The sequence below is a fragment of the Aphelocoma coerulescens genome (assembly GCF_041296385.1).
Source record: "Aphelocoma coerulescens isolate FSJ_1873_10779 chromosome Z unlocalized genomic scaffold, UR_Acoe_1.0 ChrZ, whole genome shotgun sequence".
Taxonomy (NCBI): Eukaryota; Metazoa; Chordata; class Aves; order Passeriformes; family Corvidae; genus Aphelocoma; species Aphelocoma coerulescens.
Window position 1 is genome coordinate 27,584,364 of NW_027184085.1, and position 18,679 is coordinate 27,603,042.

General features: G+C 37.3%; 1 protein-coding gene across 3 annotated transcripts in view; it reads left to right on the forward strand.

Annotated features, from left to right (window-relative positions):
- Positions 1-18,679, forward strand: part of SLC1A1 (solute carrier family 1 member 1) — a 51,380-nt gene that overhangs the window by 24,397 nt on the left and 8,304 nt on the right. For 2 of the 3 annotated variants that reach the window (XM_069001914.1, XM_069001916.1), the window contains exons 3-8: positions 5,933-6,025; positions 7,629-7,743; positions 9,525-9,567; positions 11,319-11,426; positions 12,732-12,916; positions 14,871-14,978. In XM_069001914.1, the coding sequence (XP_068858015.1) occupies positions 5,933-6,025; positions 7,629-7,743; positions 9,525-9,567; positions 11,319-11,426; positions 12,732-12,916; positions 14,871-14,978 (652 nt within the window). The remainder of the gene's footprint in view (positions 1-5,932; positions 6,026-7,628; positions 7,744-9,524; positions 9,568-11,318; positions 11,427-12,731; positions 12,917-14,870; positions 14,979-18,679) is intronic. The other variant, XM_069001915.1, reaches the window with a different exon arrangement.

An 18,679-nucleotide genomic window follows, 5' to 3' on the forward strand; every position in this document is an offset into this window, starting at 1 on the left:
AGGACAGCAGAAAGGACCTTTCTCTGTAATGAAAAAGAAACCTTCTTGTTTGTGTCTACCACCCAACTATTAAATAATGACAAAATTTACATGGAAATATGGTGAAATCTAGTCTTACATGTGTGAGATACCTTCCTTTCCTAGCAGTAGCTGATTAGAGTTGGTATAGCTCATGGAACAAGAATGCAATTTTGGATTCTCTTAGATACATAGAGGAATAAGAAAATAAGCAATAAGCTTGCTACACACTGCTTGTGCAAGCAATAAGTTTGCTCAGCCCTGGAGCTAGAATTTGGTGTTCACTCCTCAGATAAAAAGCATGTCTGTCTTCTGAAGGTACAGGCCAAATACTGATTTAGTATTGTCAGTGTTTCTCATTGCAAGTGGAAGAAAAGTATGGCAACTTACTAAAATTTTTCACTTGTGTCTGAGAAAGATTGTTTTTATAGCCTGACTACCAGCTCTGTGATGACCATTGGATTAAATGAGAACTCTCAGTACTAGGTAAATGACATTCCAAAACCACTTTGAAACAGAGAGGTCATACCACAGTCAGATGCAGCTGAAATTTTGATACTGCTCATGTCTTAAATTAAAAACGATCCCAGCTCCATCTTTTAAAGCCAAGAAACTTCATACATTGCAGGCAGCTGTCAATTTATCAAAAACACTGTTTCAGCATTGGTTTGGGTTTTTCTTCCCTAGTATTTTTTAAAGAATAAATATTATCTTTTTGCAACAATACATAACACAGTGCATCCCAGCAATAAAATAACTTTTCTATTTTTATATAAAACATTGTAGTCCCCTTAGAAGGATTGCCTATTGAAATTTTCTATAGGCATGTTAAGAGTTTCCTATGGTATTCTATTTTCATATGTCTTATGCAACATTCTGTAAAAAAGTTTTGATCTCATGGATGTTCACCGATCATATAATTGCTATGATGTAGTGACTGCGTACTTCAGCCAGAAGAGCCAAAATAGACATGAAGAAATAAAGCGTGAAAGAAATATCTAGTGACCAGAGAAATTCCTCCATTAAAGCAATATGGTTGCTGGCAGTTGGGAGGAGTTTCAGAACTGCATTTTGCTTTTGAATCAGCATCATGGTCATAGCTGAGAAGGTGTAAAAGCTGTACAGGTCTGCTCTTCAGGAACTTCTGTTGTTATATTCTTGTTACAAGAGGGAATTAGATAGGGAATTAGATATCAGAAGCCTGAGAGTACTGTGTACAGTTGATGTGCACCGTACTTAAGGTGTTTTTCCTCAGAAATCAATTAGCTTCTAAAACTAATAGAGAAATTCACCATGTGGCTGGCAGTAGTGTGAACTTGGAAGAGCCTTTAGCCAGACTCATCCTTCTGGCCCTGGGTCACTTAAGGAGAACAACTTGCCGTCAGTGCTAGGAGCTGGCTAAGTGGCATCGAGAAAACTCACATCTTGATCCTCAAGTGTAGCTGTGTTGCAAAAGGAGTTAAACAGACTAGCCTTTTATGGATTATATGTAATGATCAATGTGTTGTGCAGATAAACTGATGATCCTGCCAGTTTCCACCAATCTTCAGAAGTTTGAGAACAGCTAAGAAGTACTGCAGGAGATGCACTTGATGATGACACTGTAATTTGTAGAGCAGCGATAAAAAATGCCAGGGAGTTGAGGTATGATTGTTGCTGTTGAACAGAGTCAACCACTGCACCAAATTGTAGACGAAATCTCTCATAATATACTGAAAAAGAGCACCTGGAAACATAAACCTGTGTGCACAGTTGCATGTATTCCACTCTGTAGAATAGTATGACAAATTCTAAGGATGTAGGTGTTATCCCCTAGGGAACTAACAAGATGATAAGCACTGGAAGTTAGAAGACCCCTGTGATTGTTTCCAGTCCTTCATGGAACCCTTTTCACTCCCAGATCTCACAGGACCACAGGACTGGTCTCACAAGAGCATAGTGAGCAACTCTGAAATTACAGTGTTATGCCTTGAGCCAGCGCCATTTGGCCATTTGTACATATGCATCCTTACAGGCCTCTAAAGAGAACACATTTTATGTTCAGTGGCTACTGGTAAAAAATTCTATGACACCATATTTCATATTTAAGCTTAGTTTTGTTTAAATCAGACTATTTCCTTAGGTAAAGTAGCTTTATACAGTAGTATTTCAGGGAAGTAGTTTTAAATATGTACAATAAAAAAAAAAATTGCTGCAGTGCAGTATTACACTTTGATAGGGTTTTGAGGTCCTTGTATGAGAAAGAGTAGAAGAGTTGATTTCCCTGATTGTTTTGGATTTTATTATTTTCCAAGTGTACGTGATGCAAAATAGAGAAAACTGAGCAAAAAAAGAGAGGAGTACTAAGTCCTTCAAGCTGGAGACTGTAACACAGAAAACATGGAAGGTGAATTGCAGAAGATTAGATAATTGATTCCAAAATTTGACTTCAGTTATTAAAACCTTAACTCCGTTCTTCTAGAATGATATGGGCAGAGAGGTAGATAGATTAATGGATTTTAACATCAGTTGGTGTCTTTTGTGATGATCTCACATAAGCCTTTTTGTATCATAGCCACAGAATTGCATTCTATGCTTCAGTGGCTATAGCTGAATTAGGCAGTATTTTATAGGAAAATTTAAGGGACTAATCAGAAATACTGTAGTTTTGAAACACCCAGGGATGGAAGCAAATCCATCATTGTGCCTGTTCAAACTCTGTACAGTAATTATATTACCAGTTTATCTGTTCAAACATGTTTAAACGTAGAGATTGAGGGAAGAAAGAACAATTAAGTTAGTTGTAAAAGTTTAATGGTAATCCAAATTAGATAACCAAACTTAATTACACTGCTTTTGTGATCTAAATTTGAATGACACTACAGGCTTTCCTTTTGGAACAGCGTATGTGCCATCTTACTTTGAGAAATAAGTTTACTTCGGAACTGAAATTACTGAAAGTTAGTACTAGTAACTTTGTAGTTAGTAGTTGTATTAGTGCTTTGTTCAACACATCTTCCATTAACTCTTTTAGTTATGTCCAAAAAAATTGTAAAGCCATGGTGTAACTGCAAAGGGAATCTTAATTTTCAGTTGTCTTGAGAAAAAGTCTAGTAGCTATCAATTATGTTATCAATTGCTCAGTCATGACAATAGGATATCTCTGAACATAAGTCTATTATTATATATGATATTTTCCTATGTGTAACAAGCTTACATTAAAAAAAAAGGAGCTTAGCAGCATACATCACCCAGTGCAAACCTGTGTCTGTGGCACTTGTGGTGAATGCTACTTCAGTCTCTAAATAGAGGCATCGTTCTGAATACAGGTCTCAGAGTACAGCAGCTTTCAAAAAAATGCAAACCCCACACCCATCATCCTTTGACCATATTTTTACTTATTCAGCCATGTCTGCCTGAATTGTTTGTGTGTTTTTATGGTTACCAGCAAAGCAGCACCAACATGACAATGGAAGGACAGGCTGGATCCTAGCACAGCTTGCTCACTAACAGGATCATTATCCAGTTTAAAAAGGCCGGGGCAAAGTTTACCCTTTATACCTCTATAACTCTACTGCGCGTAACAGTTTGCAAAAGGACTTCATTTGGGGCCAGAAGAATGCCTGTCACAGGAATCTCATTTCATATTAACTGTAGGATCTTTTTAACTGACTACTCCATGGAAATAACCTTGCATGATTATTAGGCTCTTAACTAAGTCAACAAGACTGTCAGGCAAAAAAAAAAGGCAACCAACAAATATGAAGGCCCAAGTTTTAGAATAAAATTCCATTATTTCCAGGTTTTATGAACTTTTCCTTAGAAGATATGGAATGGTGGCAATACCTGTTTGCTCTGTTTTAAAAACATGATGTGAATTCTTCCAAGTTAATTTATCAGATGCAGAAGTTTCAACATTGACTGCCTTTGAAAACAGGGCTGTCCACAGAAAGCAGTATTACTATCAGTGTGAATTGACACAATCAGGTAACTGAGAGAATGACCAAGCGACAGCTGAAATGCAAAGAGTAGATTTATTTTGTTATCTCACCAACCGTGCCAGGTGGCAGAGGCATGTGGGGACAAAGACTCCCTTAGGCTCAGCTCACCCCAGCAGCCAGCACAGGGGAGAGCTCGCAGCCTGCTTCGCTATAACAGAAGGCTTCCTGCCTCTCTGTGAGAGCATTTTATCTCTCCACAGGAATTCCACTTCTCAAAACAGCCACAGGATGAACCACACTAGGCATAATAAATTGAGTTTTCCCACACTGACATTTTTAGCATTCCCAGCTGCAAGGTCATTTTGGTCTAAACTATGCCCTCCTCCTTGCCAAATCTTCCAGTTTTAGCCCTTTCCTCCCAAAATTATCCATTCTCGGGAGTTCTTGCTGCCATGATTTCCACAGCTGAGCCCACAGCAATGGAAAAGTCCTTTTTTCTTCCTTTTTTTTTCCGTACTTCCGAAGGTGAGAAATAGAAATCATGGCCCAGATTCTGTGTCCATTCTGTTATTCATGCCTCAAAAAATATCCTTATTGCTGACAGCTTCCTGTAATAGCTGTGGCATTGTTTTTCTGTGCATTGATCTATATTCCTCTGCCATATGAATAGTTCATTAATTATCCTTATTTGCTCTACAAGTGGGAGAATCTTTACATCATGATTTTGGTATATATGTGTAGTTCTTCTGTACTCCATCTGATGATACACTCTCCCATGGAAGATCCAAGATAATCAGATTCTGAAATAAAATAACCTTCATTCTCCCCTCTGAGAATTGTTTGCATTTTGAATAACAATTAACAGAACTAGTAAGACATTATATGAGTACTCTAGGCACAAGCTGTCAGTGCTGTTAATATACCTTCTGAAAGAGACATCAACACATGGTTAAACTGTGCTTGCTAAGATCCTTTTTGAGCTCAAAGATCAGTAAGTTACATGTATGTCACATCTCTTGATTTTTCTTCCTTCACTTTTGAAACTATTCTTTTCCTACAAAATCATGCTTCTCTGAGGCTAAATATCCTCCTGGTTGCTTTTGTATAAAAAGGAACCTAGCCAGTCTTTGATAAACTGACTCAATAAACATACAAATATAAAGGGATCACAAATGTATAATAAAGAGATAGCAGTGAATTATTAACTAATGTTGTTATAAACAGACAAGTTTTGGAGTCACAATGCTCATTTTGCCCTGGTTACTGAGTTGTATGTGTACACATATAACTTTTATAAATCTTTTAAACAATTAAAAAATACTTCACAAGAAGCGTCATTGAATATTGTTGCCAGAAGTTAAGTTGACCTCAGTATAACATCTGTCTCAGCACTTTCCCTACCTTCATTAGTAAATCTACCACTGTTCTTGAGAATGACATATACAGGTGGAGAAGTGTGAACACCCAAGCTTCAGAAAACGCTTTAGTCAAAGATTTTAAGAAAGTAAACCTGTTAATGAAGACAAACTGACCAGAAATGATCCTTACTTGTCTGATGTGCCTTTGAGCAACCTGGAGTAACAGACCTGAGCAACTCCCTTCACATGGCTTTTAGCTTTAAAGCCAAAATGTTACAGAGCTGGAAAAAGTGAAGCTATTATTTAAGGGAAGAAGGAAATAAATAATGACATACTCTTATAAACCAAAGAAGTCTAATTGATCACAAACATCAGGGAATCAAGAAAGCTCAATTGTCTTTGTCCTAGAAAAATCCAGAGAGAAGAGATTTTTGCAAAGAAGCAGAAGCAAATATGTTGGTCAGCTACAGATATTTTTCAGAAGTGCAAATGTCAATTAGGTATTTAGAAACATCTTGAATAAGGAAAAATTTCCTGCATAGAAATAAGAGACAATAATTACTTCTCTCTAAAAAAATAACAACATTCTTATAAGACTGATTTTTATTGTTTTGTTTCTGTGGCTGTTTTTTGCAGGTGTTGCTGCTTTGGATTCCAGTGTATCTGGGAAGATTGGTTTGCGAGCAGTTGTATATTATCTCTGCACTACAATCATTGCTGTAATACTAGGTACTCTGTGATTCTGTAACTTTATAAATCATCAGCATTGCCTAATTACAAATATACTGCCCTGTGACATTACTAATTTCCCAACACAGGATGTGGAGACAAGACAGGGAATCATACCAGACAACCTGACATTACTTGTAGCCAGATACAGAGAGAAGTTAGTCCTGCTGTCCACGGCTGGCCTCTGTTCCTATCCAGTGTGAAGCCACAGGCAATTTCATCATATATCTCAGCTCAGGAAGATTAGGAGCCGTCTGCTGAGGTAAACAGTGACCAGCAGTGAGAAAGCCGAATGAACATTAAAGGCTAACCTTAACTACAAAGTGAATTTCCTGAATAGCAAAGGGGTAGCTTGTTCCTGATTCTCAGATGTGAAAATATGTAGTGTGTCACACCTGCAAGAATGACAGAAAATACTGGTTCCTTTGTCATCTTTTTTCCTTCCTTAAAGGTTTTTTCCCCCTCTGTCACTGCCAGGCTCCAATCTTACACCTCTGAAATCTACATCTCCTCCTACAGGAAGTTCATTCCTGACAAGCATCATTGACATGTTCCATATTTGCTTAAAGAAACATCTTCAGCCAGCCTTCTTAAATAAGAAACAAAATAAAATAGTCTATCTCATATGCTTGGGAAATTTCTGTGAATATATAAGGAGGAATATTATTAAAGACTAACATTATCTAACTTTGAAATTGTCCCAGCTCAGGGTGAGGTGTTAATCCAGACAATCTCCCAAAGTCCTTGCTATTCTAAGTTGTTCCATGGTGTTATGACATTACTTGTTTCATAATACAGAGCTATGCAAATGTAGTACTGCTTTTATTCACAGATGTCATTAGGAAGACTTATTCCTGCCTGGTTGAAGGGTCATCCAAACACTTCTTTCTCCCTTCACTGAAATTTTGTAGTTTCATCTGCTTTGGATTTCTTCAGACTTTTTTAAGGGAAAAAAAAAAGAAAAAAGAAAATAATATGCATTTGGAAAATAGTAATAGTAAAAATTCCTAAAATTATGCCACTAAAGTAAATTAAAAATTTGTCATTGATTTCAGTATTTACAAGGTCAAATCTAGTATTTCTTAACCCACAGTTTTTAATTTCTCTCTTTTTCTGAAGCCCTTCTCTTACCTAGCCCTATTGCTACCTAACCTAAGTAAAACACCCTGTGACGTTGGGGTCACAGTACAGCGCACACTTGTATTCATATCTGAAAGCTAGTAACAAGAAGAGCTACATAAAGGAAAAGGTAATATCAATTAAATATATTCACTCTGCAAAAGTTGCACTACACTCATCTGAAGCCCAGCTAAAGTAATTTACCCTCCTGGTGAGCAGTAGTGATGTAGTACAATACACACAAAAACAAAGCTAAAGTGATGAAGTCTAAGGGCAAGTAGCAAGTAGCTCCTGTGGTAGGGGAACCCACACATTTAAGGACACCAGCTGCAGACTTTTCTTTTCTGAACATACCAGCATGAGCACCCAGGGAAAGTGTGTGTTGAGTTGAGCTCACAAAGAGTTTGGCTTCACAGGATACACTGAGGAAGAATACACCAGTGCTTCCTCTTTCATTGTGAGCTCTCTGCTTCTCCTTCTGCAGGGATTGTCCTAGTTGTGACCATTAAACCTGGAGTGACTCAAAGAGCAAGTGAGATTGACAGAGTGGGCAGTACCCCAGAAGTCAGTACTGTTGATGCCATGCTGGATCTGATCAGGTGAGGTTTTCATTTTCAGTTTCCATATCCCCTTTGCAGAAGTCCAAACAAACACAAATAAAGTTGTGAGATGTAATACAATAAAATGCTTTCTGATACTGTTTGGATTAATAGGGGGAGAATAACTTGTATTTCAACAGATTAGACATTTTAAAATATGCTCAAAGCAGTCTGTTTAAAAAAATTCTCTTTATACCATAGACTTTGGTTAATAAACCAGTGATGAAAAATCCCTCCTTCACAGAAATTGACATGCAAGATTTATCTATTATGAGGAAAAGATCCAAAAAGGATTGGTGGATTACTGACTGGCAGGTTCTGTGTCATCCAGCATAGACAACCACCTGAAATTTCAGTGCTATGATTCTGCTCCTCAAGGCAGGATGCAGAGTAACAGATGCAGTATCTAAAGATTTCCAGGGGTTCCACAGTCAAGAAGTTTGCTGCATCACCAGTATCTAAGGCAACCTTATACTATGTCTTTCCTCATTAGCATCATGTGTCTTTCTCCATTAGCATCATGGACAATGATAGATACTTTAAAGTGGTTAGAAGAAGGAAGCCCCTAGAAAAGGCTGCAGAAGATATGTGCAGGTTTTCAGAGCTACTGTGTTTAAAGAATTCTAAGAAAAATAACACAAAAAAGGCTGCATTTCCAATAGAGGTTAGGTCATTCCTTCAAAAATATTCTGTTGATTTTTTTTTTTCTTCTGGTGTATTTAGTCTCTATTCTGGGTCACTATTCCTGCCCACCATTTTGTTTTTGTAGAATTTTTACTTAATCTATCATGTAAAAATTAACTGCCACATATCTAGTAGTTCGGGGGTTTGCTATAGATTATAGCTCAACATCTTGCAAACAAGATTAAGACTGTAAATTAGGAGTTAAAAGATCTGAAATTCTTTTTTGAAGGAATTAGAGGAATTAGAATTAATTTTCCTACATATTTGTATTCGAAAATAGGGATAAAAATAAAGGACTTAAGATTCAGATCCAGACAGTCTTTTAAAGATGAAGGAAAAACCCACACTTATACAAATTAGTATTGCTTTTGAATAGATTTTGCTTTAAAAACTTGAAAACTAAAGGGAGGAGTTTGTGTCAGATCTGCAAGGGAGATAAAAAATTTCTGCTTCAGTATATAAAATGCATTTTTCTGCCCTGGATTGGATATTTACCAAATACGTAATTAATGCTTTTGCAATTGTTTCAATCTGAAATTGTCATTTGGAAAGGAGTCACACAACAGCGTTGCACTAAATCTCCTAATTTTTCAGTGTGTGAAAATGGTCCTTGACACCGGAATAACACAGGAGCATTTATCATTAGCCAAGATTAATTTCTGAATTCAAAACCTTTAGTAGAGCACACCAAATATCTGATTCTTACAGCACAGCTTGTGTAAGAGGTTTTTATTTTTCTCATCTGCCTAAATTTGACTCATCCTGTAAAGGCAGTGTGTCCTGCATTTCTTTTGCAAGTCATGGAGATAATGTAACAGGGAAAAAAAATATACTGGGTTTAGTAGCTTACCAATATCAATGTCAAATACTAAAAAATAAGCCCAAAAGTTCAACAAGTTCAAGTAGGGAAACAGTCAATGGGACTCTTAAACCCTGAATTTCTTTGGACTCTATATCTGCTGATGCTAAATATACTCCTTTCTGCTAAAAGAAACACAATATGATTTTTAAGCATGAAATTCTTATCATTTTGTTTATAGCAAACAGCTTTTTCTTAGTATGCTGTAATATTGAAATGCTTCTATGCTTGTTAACAGGAACATGTTCCCAGAGAACCTTGTTCAAGCCTGTTTTCAACAGGTAAGTTTGAACATTCTTCTTTACTTCTGTAGTTTTCATTGTTAGCCACAAATTATTTCTTATGTCACAAAAAACTTGTCAGGCAAGACTTATTTCTGAGAAGCCCAGGAATATCTTAACCTTGTATAAAAAGGTGGGGGTTTAAGACATCTTGGTTTCATTTCCATTATGATAAACCCTCTAATATCAACTATTAAGTCCCAAAAAGACACTATTTAAGAGCTGGATGCAGAAACCAAGCAATGTATAAAACAAGATTTTCCCTTTAGTAACAACAAGAGTTAGAAGAACCATTTTATGAGGATCTGTTTCCTTGTTCTTAAGGTCCCTCAGTGTCTGATGAAGTCTGTGTAAGTTAGCCCTCACCCGGAAGTGTCTCACATCTAATGTCCATTGCCAGAACAAATCCTTTGAAGGAAAAGGCTTATAACTAGTAGTCTATTTGAGGCATCTTTCAGTAAAAGTCAGTGTTGGAAGATGAAAGAGGAGACTGCTGTCTATACATTAGACTTACCAGTTAACCTTTCCCAGAAATTTATATCCAATATGCTGCTGTGCACAACTCACTTTATAAAACTTCTCCATGCAGTTTTTCTCATCATTACTGGTCACCCAACACTAAGGGGACAGTCAGGCTCTTTTAGGGATCCTTGACAGAATGATGGTGGCACTAAACTGTAGTTACTATTAAAGTTTTATTTGCTTAATGGAATATTATGATTAGTATAGCACAGAACTTAAACAGAATAGCACAGGATTTCTATGAGCAGAATCAGTGTAGTACAATTTTATAATAACACCATTTAACTTACATTTTCTAATCATCTGGAACCACTGCAGATTTGGTCAAATCTTACTACTTGGTTTGCTGTGTCAACATAACAATCATACTCTAGGCTTGAAAAACATATGAAAGAGTGCAGGTTGGTCACTCAGTCCTCAGAGGAAGCAGACAATGATGGAAGCATCCCTGACCACCAGGTCTCACTGTCCTGCAGCAGCTTTGGTCCAAGTACTCATTAGGATTTGTATCTGCTTGGTTTTATGGACAGCGTACTTGGTGCTGTTATATTTCCCTGTTCTACCACTGCATCATCAACACCACTTGTCTGGCTGGGTGCCTGGAACATTTAGGACAAATAAACAGAGGAGTAGTGAGCCTAGTGCCCAGGAATCTGGAGGCCAGTAGGGAGAGGAAGGATAAGTCTGTTTGGTTTGTCTGCTTGGTGCACAGTATCTTGAAGACGTGGCAATGAGGGGAAAGGGAAATATGTAACCCATTTGACCACAAAGAATGGCTGTTTGCCTTACATAATGGCATTAGTTATGCTGACCACGTCACCAAGGGCCTGGTTGTATCAGGTGCATCTGCTCTACAGACCTCTCCTGGCATGGCTGTCAGCAATTCTCTCCAGACTGTTTGTTCCAGCAAAAAATTCTTGCCATAATCAGGAGCTCTAGCTCATGCCCCATGAGACTGCAGCATGTCCACAGGGTATCCAAGAGCCTGGGGAGCAGAATTCATAGCATATTATTTGTGAATCTCTTGTTTGATCTACAGCTTCTGAGGTACAGAGCCCTGATGGCTCACATGAATTGGGAAATAAAGTCTTTGTCTATGTTTGCTACCTTCAGGTCAGATTGGTTAATTTATCTCTTCTTTTTACTGGGCAAATACTATTCTTTGTCTATTCTTCAGTTTTCTCATGTTTCTAAATAAGTTCTTCTGGTTTCTTTTTTAATTTTTCCAGTATAAAACCAGACGTGAAAAAGTTGAAGCTACAACTGTTGTGGATAAAAATAGCTCCACATTTCCAGAAGAACTCACTACAACTGCTACGACAGCAAAGCCCTCAGAGGTGCGACCTTTATCCTTGTATTTCTTCATAATATATGAAGGAGGGAGAAAGAACATAGACTAAATTTGGTTTAGTTCATGTGGTTAGTGATGAAGAAATGAAAGGAAATAGCACATAGATGGATTGTAGCAAGAGCACAAAAGTTAATAAGTAAATGCTTAGAGGTCATTGCAAGTATCTTCCAGTAAGTTTAAGAACATCAGAGGGGCCCACGGGTAACTGACCAGTCCAAAGATAATAGATGAAGATTGATTAAATTTATCTGCTTATGAATTGTCAATTTTCTGAGAAATTAAACAGTCACTGTGGAAAGACTAGATGTACATCACCATGAAATGTTTGAGTAGCAACTACTGTAACTGTAAGCACTAGAGAAGAAAATTAGTTGAAAATAATAGATCTTTTTAAATGGGAAACAAAACAGTATAAAGCATTTGTTAATTAATAGTTTGTTACTCTGAAAAAAAATGTACAGAAACAAAAGTGAAGAAGAGATTTAACAAGCTTTTCATTAGAGGTGTGGAAAGTTTATGGGCCTTAATGGTGTATAAAACCTAGACTTACTCTGGAGGAGAGGGAGAAAGGAATTCAAGAGAATGTGAACACAGAACTACAGACAGTACCAAATCAATATACATTTTATTATACTCCTTCCAAATTTCATCTCAAAGTAACAATAGCATGAGCTATATTAAGAGACATTAATACAGGATTGCAGTGAAGAATTGCACCCTTTCCTTCATGTGTTCATGCTGCACAGAAGAATGCATGAATACCTCTTTAGTAAGATTATAATATTATGTGCATACAATTCTCCTATAAATTATGCAATTTCACTGATGTCCCAGTTGTTATGCAGTGGTGAATTTATCTCAAATCCAGATACAAACCCTTGAGTTGCTCAGAAACAAACACAAGGATTCTACATCTGTGTTTTGTTCTCCACAGTGGGGAGTAAATCTTGAGCGTAGGGGAGTAAATCTTGAAAGCATGACTGTGGATACCTAGACCTTGCCATACCTCATGTCAGAAGTGTACGGAAAGGATAGCACAAATTAAGGGGTGCTTTACTCCGTGCTAGGGTTTGGTCAGATCCTTGCATAGCTTTAAAATGCAAAGTGTTCAAGTTCAGTTTTGTGCATTCCTGAACTTGCCCACTTGGCACTTTCAGAAAGCCAGCAGAGTGGCTGGGAAAGAGCTTCATGTCTTTCAAACAAAATCTAAATGTATTTTTATTTTAGAACTCTTTAAAGTAAATTCATTGTTTTCAGATAGTACTTTTTTTCTCTTGATTCTGATCTATAGAACAAAACCCAAGAATATAAAATCGTGGGCATGTATTCCAACGGCATCAATGCGCTGGGGTTGATTGTCTTTTGTCTTGTTTTTGGAATGGTGATTGGGAAAATGGGAGAGAAAGGACAAGTGCTGTTGGATTTCTTCAATGCGCTGAATGAAGCTACAATGAGAATAGTTCAGATAATTATGTGGTAAGTCCAAGGATATACTGGCATTTCCTAACAACTTCTTTAAGTGGATTTTGTCATTGAAGAGATAGGAGTGGACTCAGACTTCATGTTTGCTTTTGCGTAGTGCTTTACAGAAATCAAGTTTCAAAGAAAGGTTGGTAAAAATTTTTCTTTCTACAGAATTTGATCTTTTGAGGAAACTGGAGACAGGGCATCCACTTAATATTATACTAAAGAAACAGTCCTATTGGTGTACAAGAAACTTGAGGTTTTTAGACATTCGTGCCAGATGTTTATAAAAACTAGTGCACTAGTGACTTGAGGACTCTTTTGGGGATAAGCATTACCACCCATATGCCCTTCTGAGTCTTGAACATTATTCCCTGACAGACATTATGTTCACAGAATAGCTGTCCTTGGATCTAAGTTCCTTTAGAAATATGAATTAGTATGTAAGCCACAGCACAGAGCAAAATTCAAAATGGTATGCAAAATACAATTTAGCATCATTTACCTCCTGCTAATAGGTTTTGTGAGACTACATTCTCATAATATTCTCAGATAAGAAAAACAAATTTAAAATACAGAAACTCATCTGATAGTGTTTGGTGTGACTTCACAGCTATTCACAGATCTTTTGTCTGTGCAAATCACAATTACAGGATCAGGACTATAAGTGCACACACTTCCTTCCAGAGTTTGATCCTACATGTGGAGTGCCTTGTGCCGTTTACTACAGTACTCTACTCATATGCACGTTTCACACCAGTACCTTGTCAGATCTGACCCTTCCATGGATTTTTCTTACGTCCCAGCACACTGAGATGTCTGTTAAACTGTAAACCTGTCCAGGGTTTAGCTGCACTTCTTGCTTCCTTAAAGAAAGGTAAATTAATTTCTGCAACTGGTCCTATGCTAAGCAGCTAATTAGTCCCAGGCTAAGTTAAAGCCTCACTGCAGAAAATTACCAACAGCAAGACCCCAGACGTAGCACATGCCATACAAGAATTTACTTATAAATTGATTATCTATTTTCTTGCATGTGCCAGAAGCTGTGGCTACAGGCTCCCTGAGTTTCTACCGATGTAGAAACTGTTGTTTGAAACAAGATAGAGCTTTTTGCTGAAAGGATGAGGAATTAATTCTGTTTTCATCAAATTCAGTGCTTAGAGGAATTAGGTATGCCTGCTTTCTACAGGGATAAGGTACTATTTTGTTTATGAGATAGCACACATACAATTTATAAATTTATAATTTCTATTTTAAAATGGATATACTTTATACATTCAATTTCTAGATTAATTTATACTACTCAAAGCTCTGAAGTAGTAACTTGTCTCTGTGACAGCCTGCTCTCTGGAACCGAAAAGAATGCAGTGGAGCTGATGCTAATATAATTCCTGATCTTTCCCTTGAATTTTCTATAGGCAGTAGCCTATGCAGCTGTTCAGGTCCATAAGGCATGGCCTTATGCAGGTTACCTTCTTCTGTGCAGGTGACACAGATATAGCCCCCAGTGCTGCAGGGCAGCTCCTGTAGCTCCAGGAGACCTTTCCCATCTATGTGGGATTACAGAATACAGAGATACTGGTCTCAACACTGCCAACTCCCACCCCCAGGGAAGCCTGTGGCTATACATAAACATTGGCTGTGACAGGGTATATGCCCATACCCCTTCCCAACTTCTGTGTATTCTGTGACACCAAGTTATACAATACTAGCTAGACTATATGTAGAGTTACATTTACTTTGATTTTCCAGTCTTCATTCATCACCTCTGTTGTAACCTTGCTGCAAATTAATAAAGTCCATTGTATAACATAATATAAAAAAAAAAATCTGTTGTTGTAAAATAGGATATCAAAACATATTTTCTGTCTGTTTTAAAAAATTACTCTGGGAGAGAAATTACTTCATGGTGAGCATGCAATATTTCTGAGAATAAATTTTTTATAGCTTTATTTTTGCTTTCTAGGTATATGCCAGTTGGTATCGTGTTTTTAATTGCTGGGAAGATAATAGAAGTTGAGGACTGGGAAATCTTTCGTAAATTGGGTCTTTATATGGCTACAGTAATAAGTGGGTATGTAATTTCTTAAAGATGGAATTGTATGTATGCAGTTTTGGAGATCAGTTGGTTACCACTCAATTATCCACCACATCCAGTCTTCTAGGTCAGAGACAAAAATTCTCATCAGTGAAAATTATGTGAGGATGTGTGAGGGTGGTTTGAATCCACATTTTTCTGGATGCATGTTTTGTTTTAAAAAGTCACTGCCTTGCAGTCTAAAAAAAACCAAAATGCAAATGCAAATGCTTTTCTTGTATTCATTGTTTCATCTTCACAGCCTGTGCTGAAGCAGAAAATATTGTTGTATAAAGGGCGAGGTTATGAATTATGTCTTCCTGGGGCTTGCCAGCCTATCAAACATACACAAATACATGGATTATGCTGGGAACCTCCACGGCATTTTTGAGCCCAAGGTGCAGCAGCATAGACCAAACTTTCCCTGATGAATACAAATGTATAGTAAGAGCAGTGCACAATAAATGATGCCAAAGAGACTGATCCCCTCCCTACTCAGTACTGAGCAGATAGCTGACATCAAGAGAAGCCCTGGGGATTGCACGATATGTTAATTCCTCCTTCAAGGTTAGGTGAGGGTGAGGCTGCAAAAGGAGAAGTTGCAATCTGAATAACAGCCAAGCATCAGAACTTTCTTCTATTCTTTTTCTTAGCCGTTGTCTATGTAGAATAGTCTGGGTGGAGGAGGTTGCACCTGCACAACGTGGAGCCTTTCAGCAGTGGAACTTTAGAATAGCTAAACTGCTCCAAATGATAGGCTATAATAACAGATTATTATATGTCTCTGAAGACTATCCTACAAAGGACCCTTTTGTCAGATAAATGGATATTACAGTCTCAATAAGTTAAATGCCTTTAAATTTCTATTTCCAATTCAGTGAAGCATAGCCCTCTAGGTTGTCTTGGTCCATTACATTAGCATCCAGTCCTATAATTCCTTCAGTATGTGAAGGATTTATATATGTTTTGTCTAGAGGCTAGATCCAAAGTTGTTCAAGAGCTTTTCCCCACACTTTCTGTGTTTGCATGCTATTCTTCAAACATTATTCACACACTTTCTGACAGCCAAGCAAAGAGAATGGTAATATATTACTCTTAAATGCAAACTACTTTATAAATAGTCAAGAAGGATCTCTGGGGTTTTTGCATTAATCTGTGCTAGATAAGCACATTTACTTCAAGGTTGTTTTGTTTTATTCATAAGCTAGTATGTTTGGACTAGCTGTTTGAAAATCAGAGATAAAATTTCTTTCTAAATAAGAATTACAGCTCCAGAAATGGCACTGATGCATGACTTTTCCAAAATGCTACAGAAATGAGTGCAAGTTATGTTCATCTAATGCATTATTCAGTTTTTTGTGAGTATTTGTTTTCACTCAGAAAATAAGTCAGATTTTTAAAGGTTTCAAAAGTTGATATTTACCAAGAGATGGTAAATCAAGCCTCTAATATTTTCTATACTAATTAAAAATGACACCCCAACCACAAGCTAGATGGAAGTCATTGACAGAATGACAGTATCACTCGTGCAGGTATTCTGTTATTAACTCCAATTAACTCAGAGGAGGAGTATGTTGGATGGATTTCTACAGGCTTTTGACTTCAATTTTACATCAGATAGCAAGTTTTACAGTTTTAGATGTGATAGCAAGTTTTATGACTATTTACCTGTCAGTTACTGGTTACAGGTTACTGTTTGTACTGTGAGAAGGCAAGTATTCCTTAAGATGTCTGTGAAGACACAGTGCCTTCTCCAAAGTACTTTGAAAAGTAAACTGCCATTACATAGCATTACTCCTGTTTAGCTGATAACCATGGGTTTGACAGGCACAACAATTTTAAGTAGATTCCCAGGTGCCATCAAAAACATTATATGTAGTGAGCACCTTTGCATCCTTGGAGAGAAAAAGTCTCTGTTCTGCCAAACATGACACCATTTTCCTTGATGGGTGCTCAGGTAGATCTCTGCAGCATTTCTGCCTCCTGCAGAGTAGCCTCCTGTGGGTGCTGCTCAAGGCGTTGTGGGTCAGGGCTAACAGCAGCGCATTCTCTGCAAAACTGACCATCAGGGAGAGCGTGTTGTAATCAGATCACAGGAGCAGATATGGACATGTACATGCAAGGCTTTAGGCTGCAGAGAAAAGGTGGTTGTACATTTTTCAGGCTGCAAGAATACCCTTTTTTCTTACCTCTCAGGAAAAAGGAGAAAAGTTGCTCTTTGTTTAGGTTTCTTAAAAACTGCTGTTCCCACCATCACTTCGGTTTTCATTCTTATGTGTTTAACTTTGTCTGTTTGCAGTGTATTCTGTTCACTGGCATCTTCTGTAACAGCTTATCATCCTCTATTTCAGCTTGAACCTGAAAATAGAAGGTTATCTTAAACATTTCTTGTATTCCTTATCAAGATAATTGTGCAAGAGCATGAGTACTGGTGTTATCTTATCCTCTGCTTTCTTTCCTTTAACTTCCCTATCCAGCTCACCTTCTTCCCAGCTTTATTATTCATGATCTTTCACAGGCTCAGCCCTACCAGCACTCATCCACCATTGTCTGCAGATCATCTCAGTCTCTATGTCTCATTCAGGTCACCATGAGGGAGGATACTTCCCCCAGTGTTTTTGCTCCAATTTGCCACTAAGTATCTCACAATATGTCTCACCATTAATGGTTGCAGAGTCTGGATGAGGATATATTAGAAGTTACAGCAGAGGAAAGTCAAAGTAGAGACATAATTTAAGTGCCAGAGGGAACTCAGGCTGAAATGAGGGGAAAAAAAAAAGGAAGCTGCAGCAAGTAGACTCTCCTTGCCTGTGCCTTTGTCTCTTCTGAAAGCAGCAAGGCAGCTGCATCCCAGTGAGGGATATTCCTATAAGGAATGTCAGCTTGGGATTCTGAGGGACAAGATTCTTCCTGACTTAAAAATTAATGCTGTTAGAATTTCTATTTTCAGTTACTGATTTTGATTTTCAGTATAAAAAATTCTGCTGCTTGCTGAGAATTACATTTTATGAACAAAAATAAATATTACTTCAAATTTGTTTCATGAAAATCAGTAGCAAAGCAGATACACACAAATACTTTATTTTGAATAATGTCATGTTCGTGCTGCTACTAAAAAGGTGCAGATCTAAATTTTTCAATAACTAAGTCAGTATGCTTTTAAACTTAGACATACTTGAAATGCTTACTCTCATTAACATTTTATTAAGAAAGCAAATGACATGCATACCACTTTCTTTTTTTCCCTATATATTGTGCAGAATTCAGTTTGTTCTCAGGCATGTCACGAACCTAGCAATTTATACAACGGTGCCTTGTGGTGGTGCATGTATAAATTCCTAGGTTTCTTTCTAGAGTTATTTACAAAATTTTATCAAGATATGTTGCATGCTATTATTTACATTCCACTAAATATGTCATATGTTCCCATACAGAATGAAAAGTTTAATGCCTGATACTTTTAAAAAGATAACTTTTCCAAGGAAACAAATATGTAGGTTTTGTGGGTGATTTTTGATGCTGTTGTGGATTTCTGTACTGTGACTACTGCTAACTTGTCTATTTTTGGCAGAACAAATGGTGCCATGATTTACTGCTATCTTTATCAACTGCTCTGAAACCATAAAGCACTATTACAACACAGAAATGTGCACATGAATGTATTGTGAGGACAGAATAAAAATTCCAAGGTCATATGT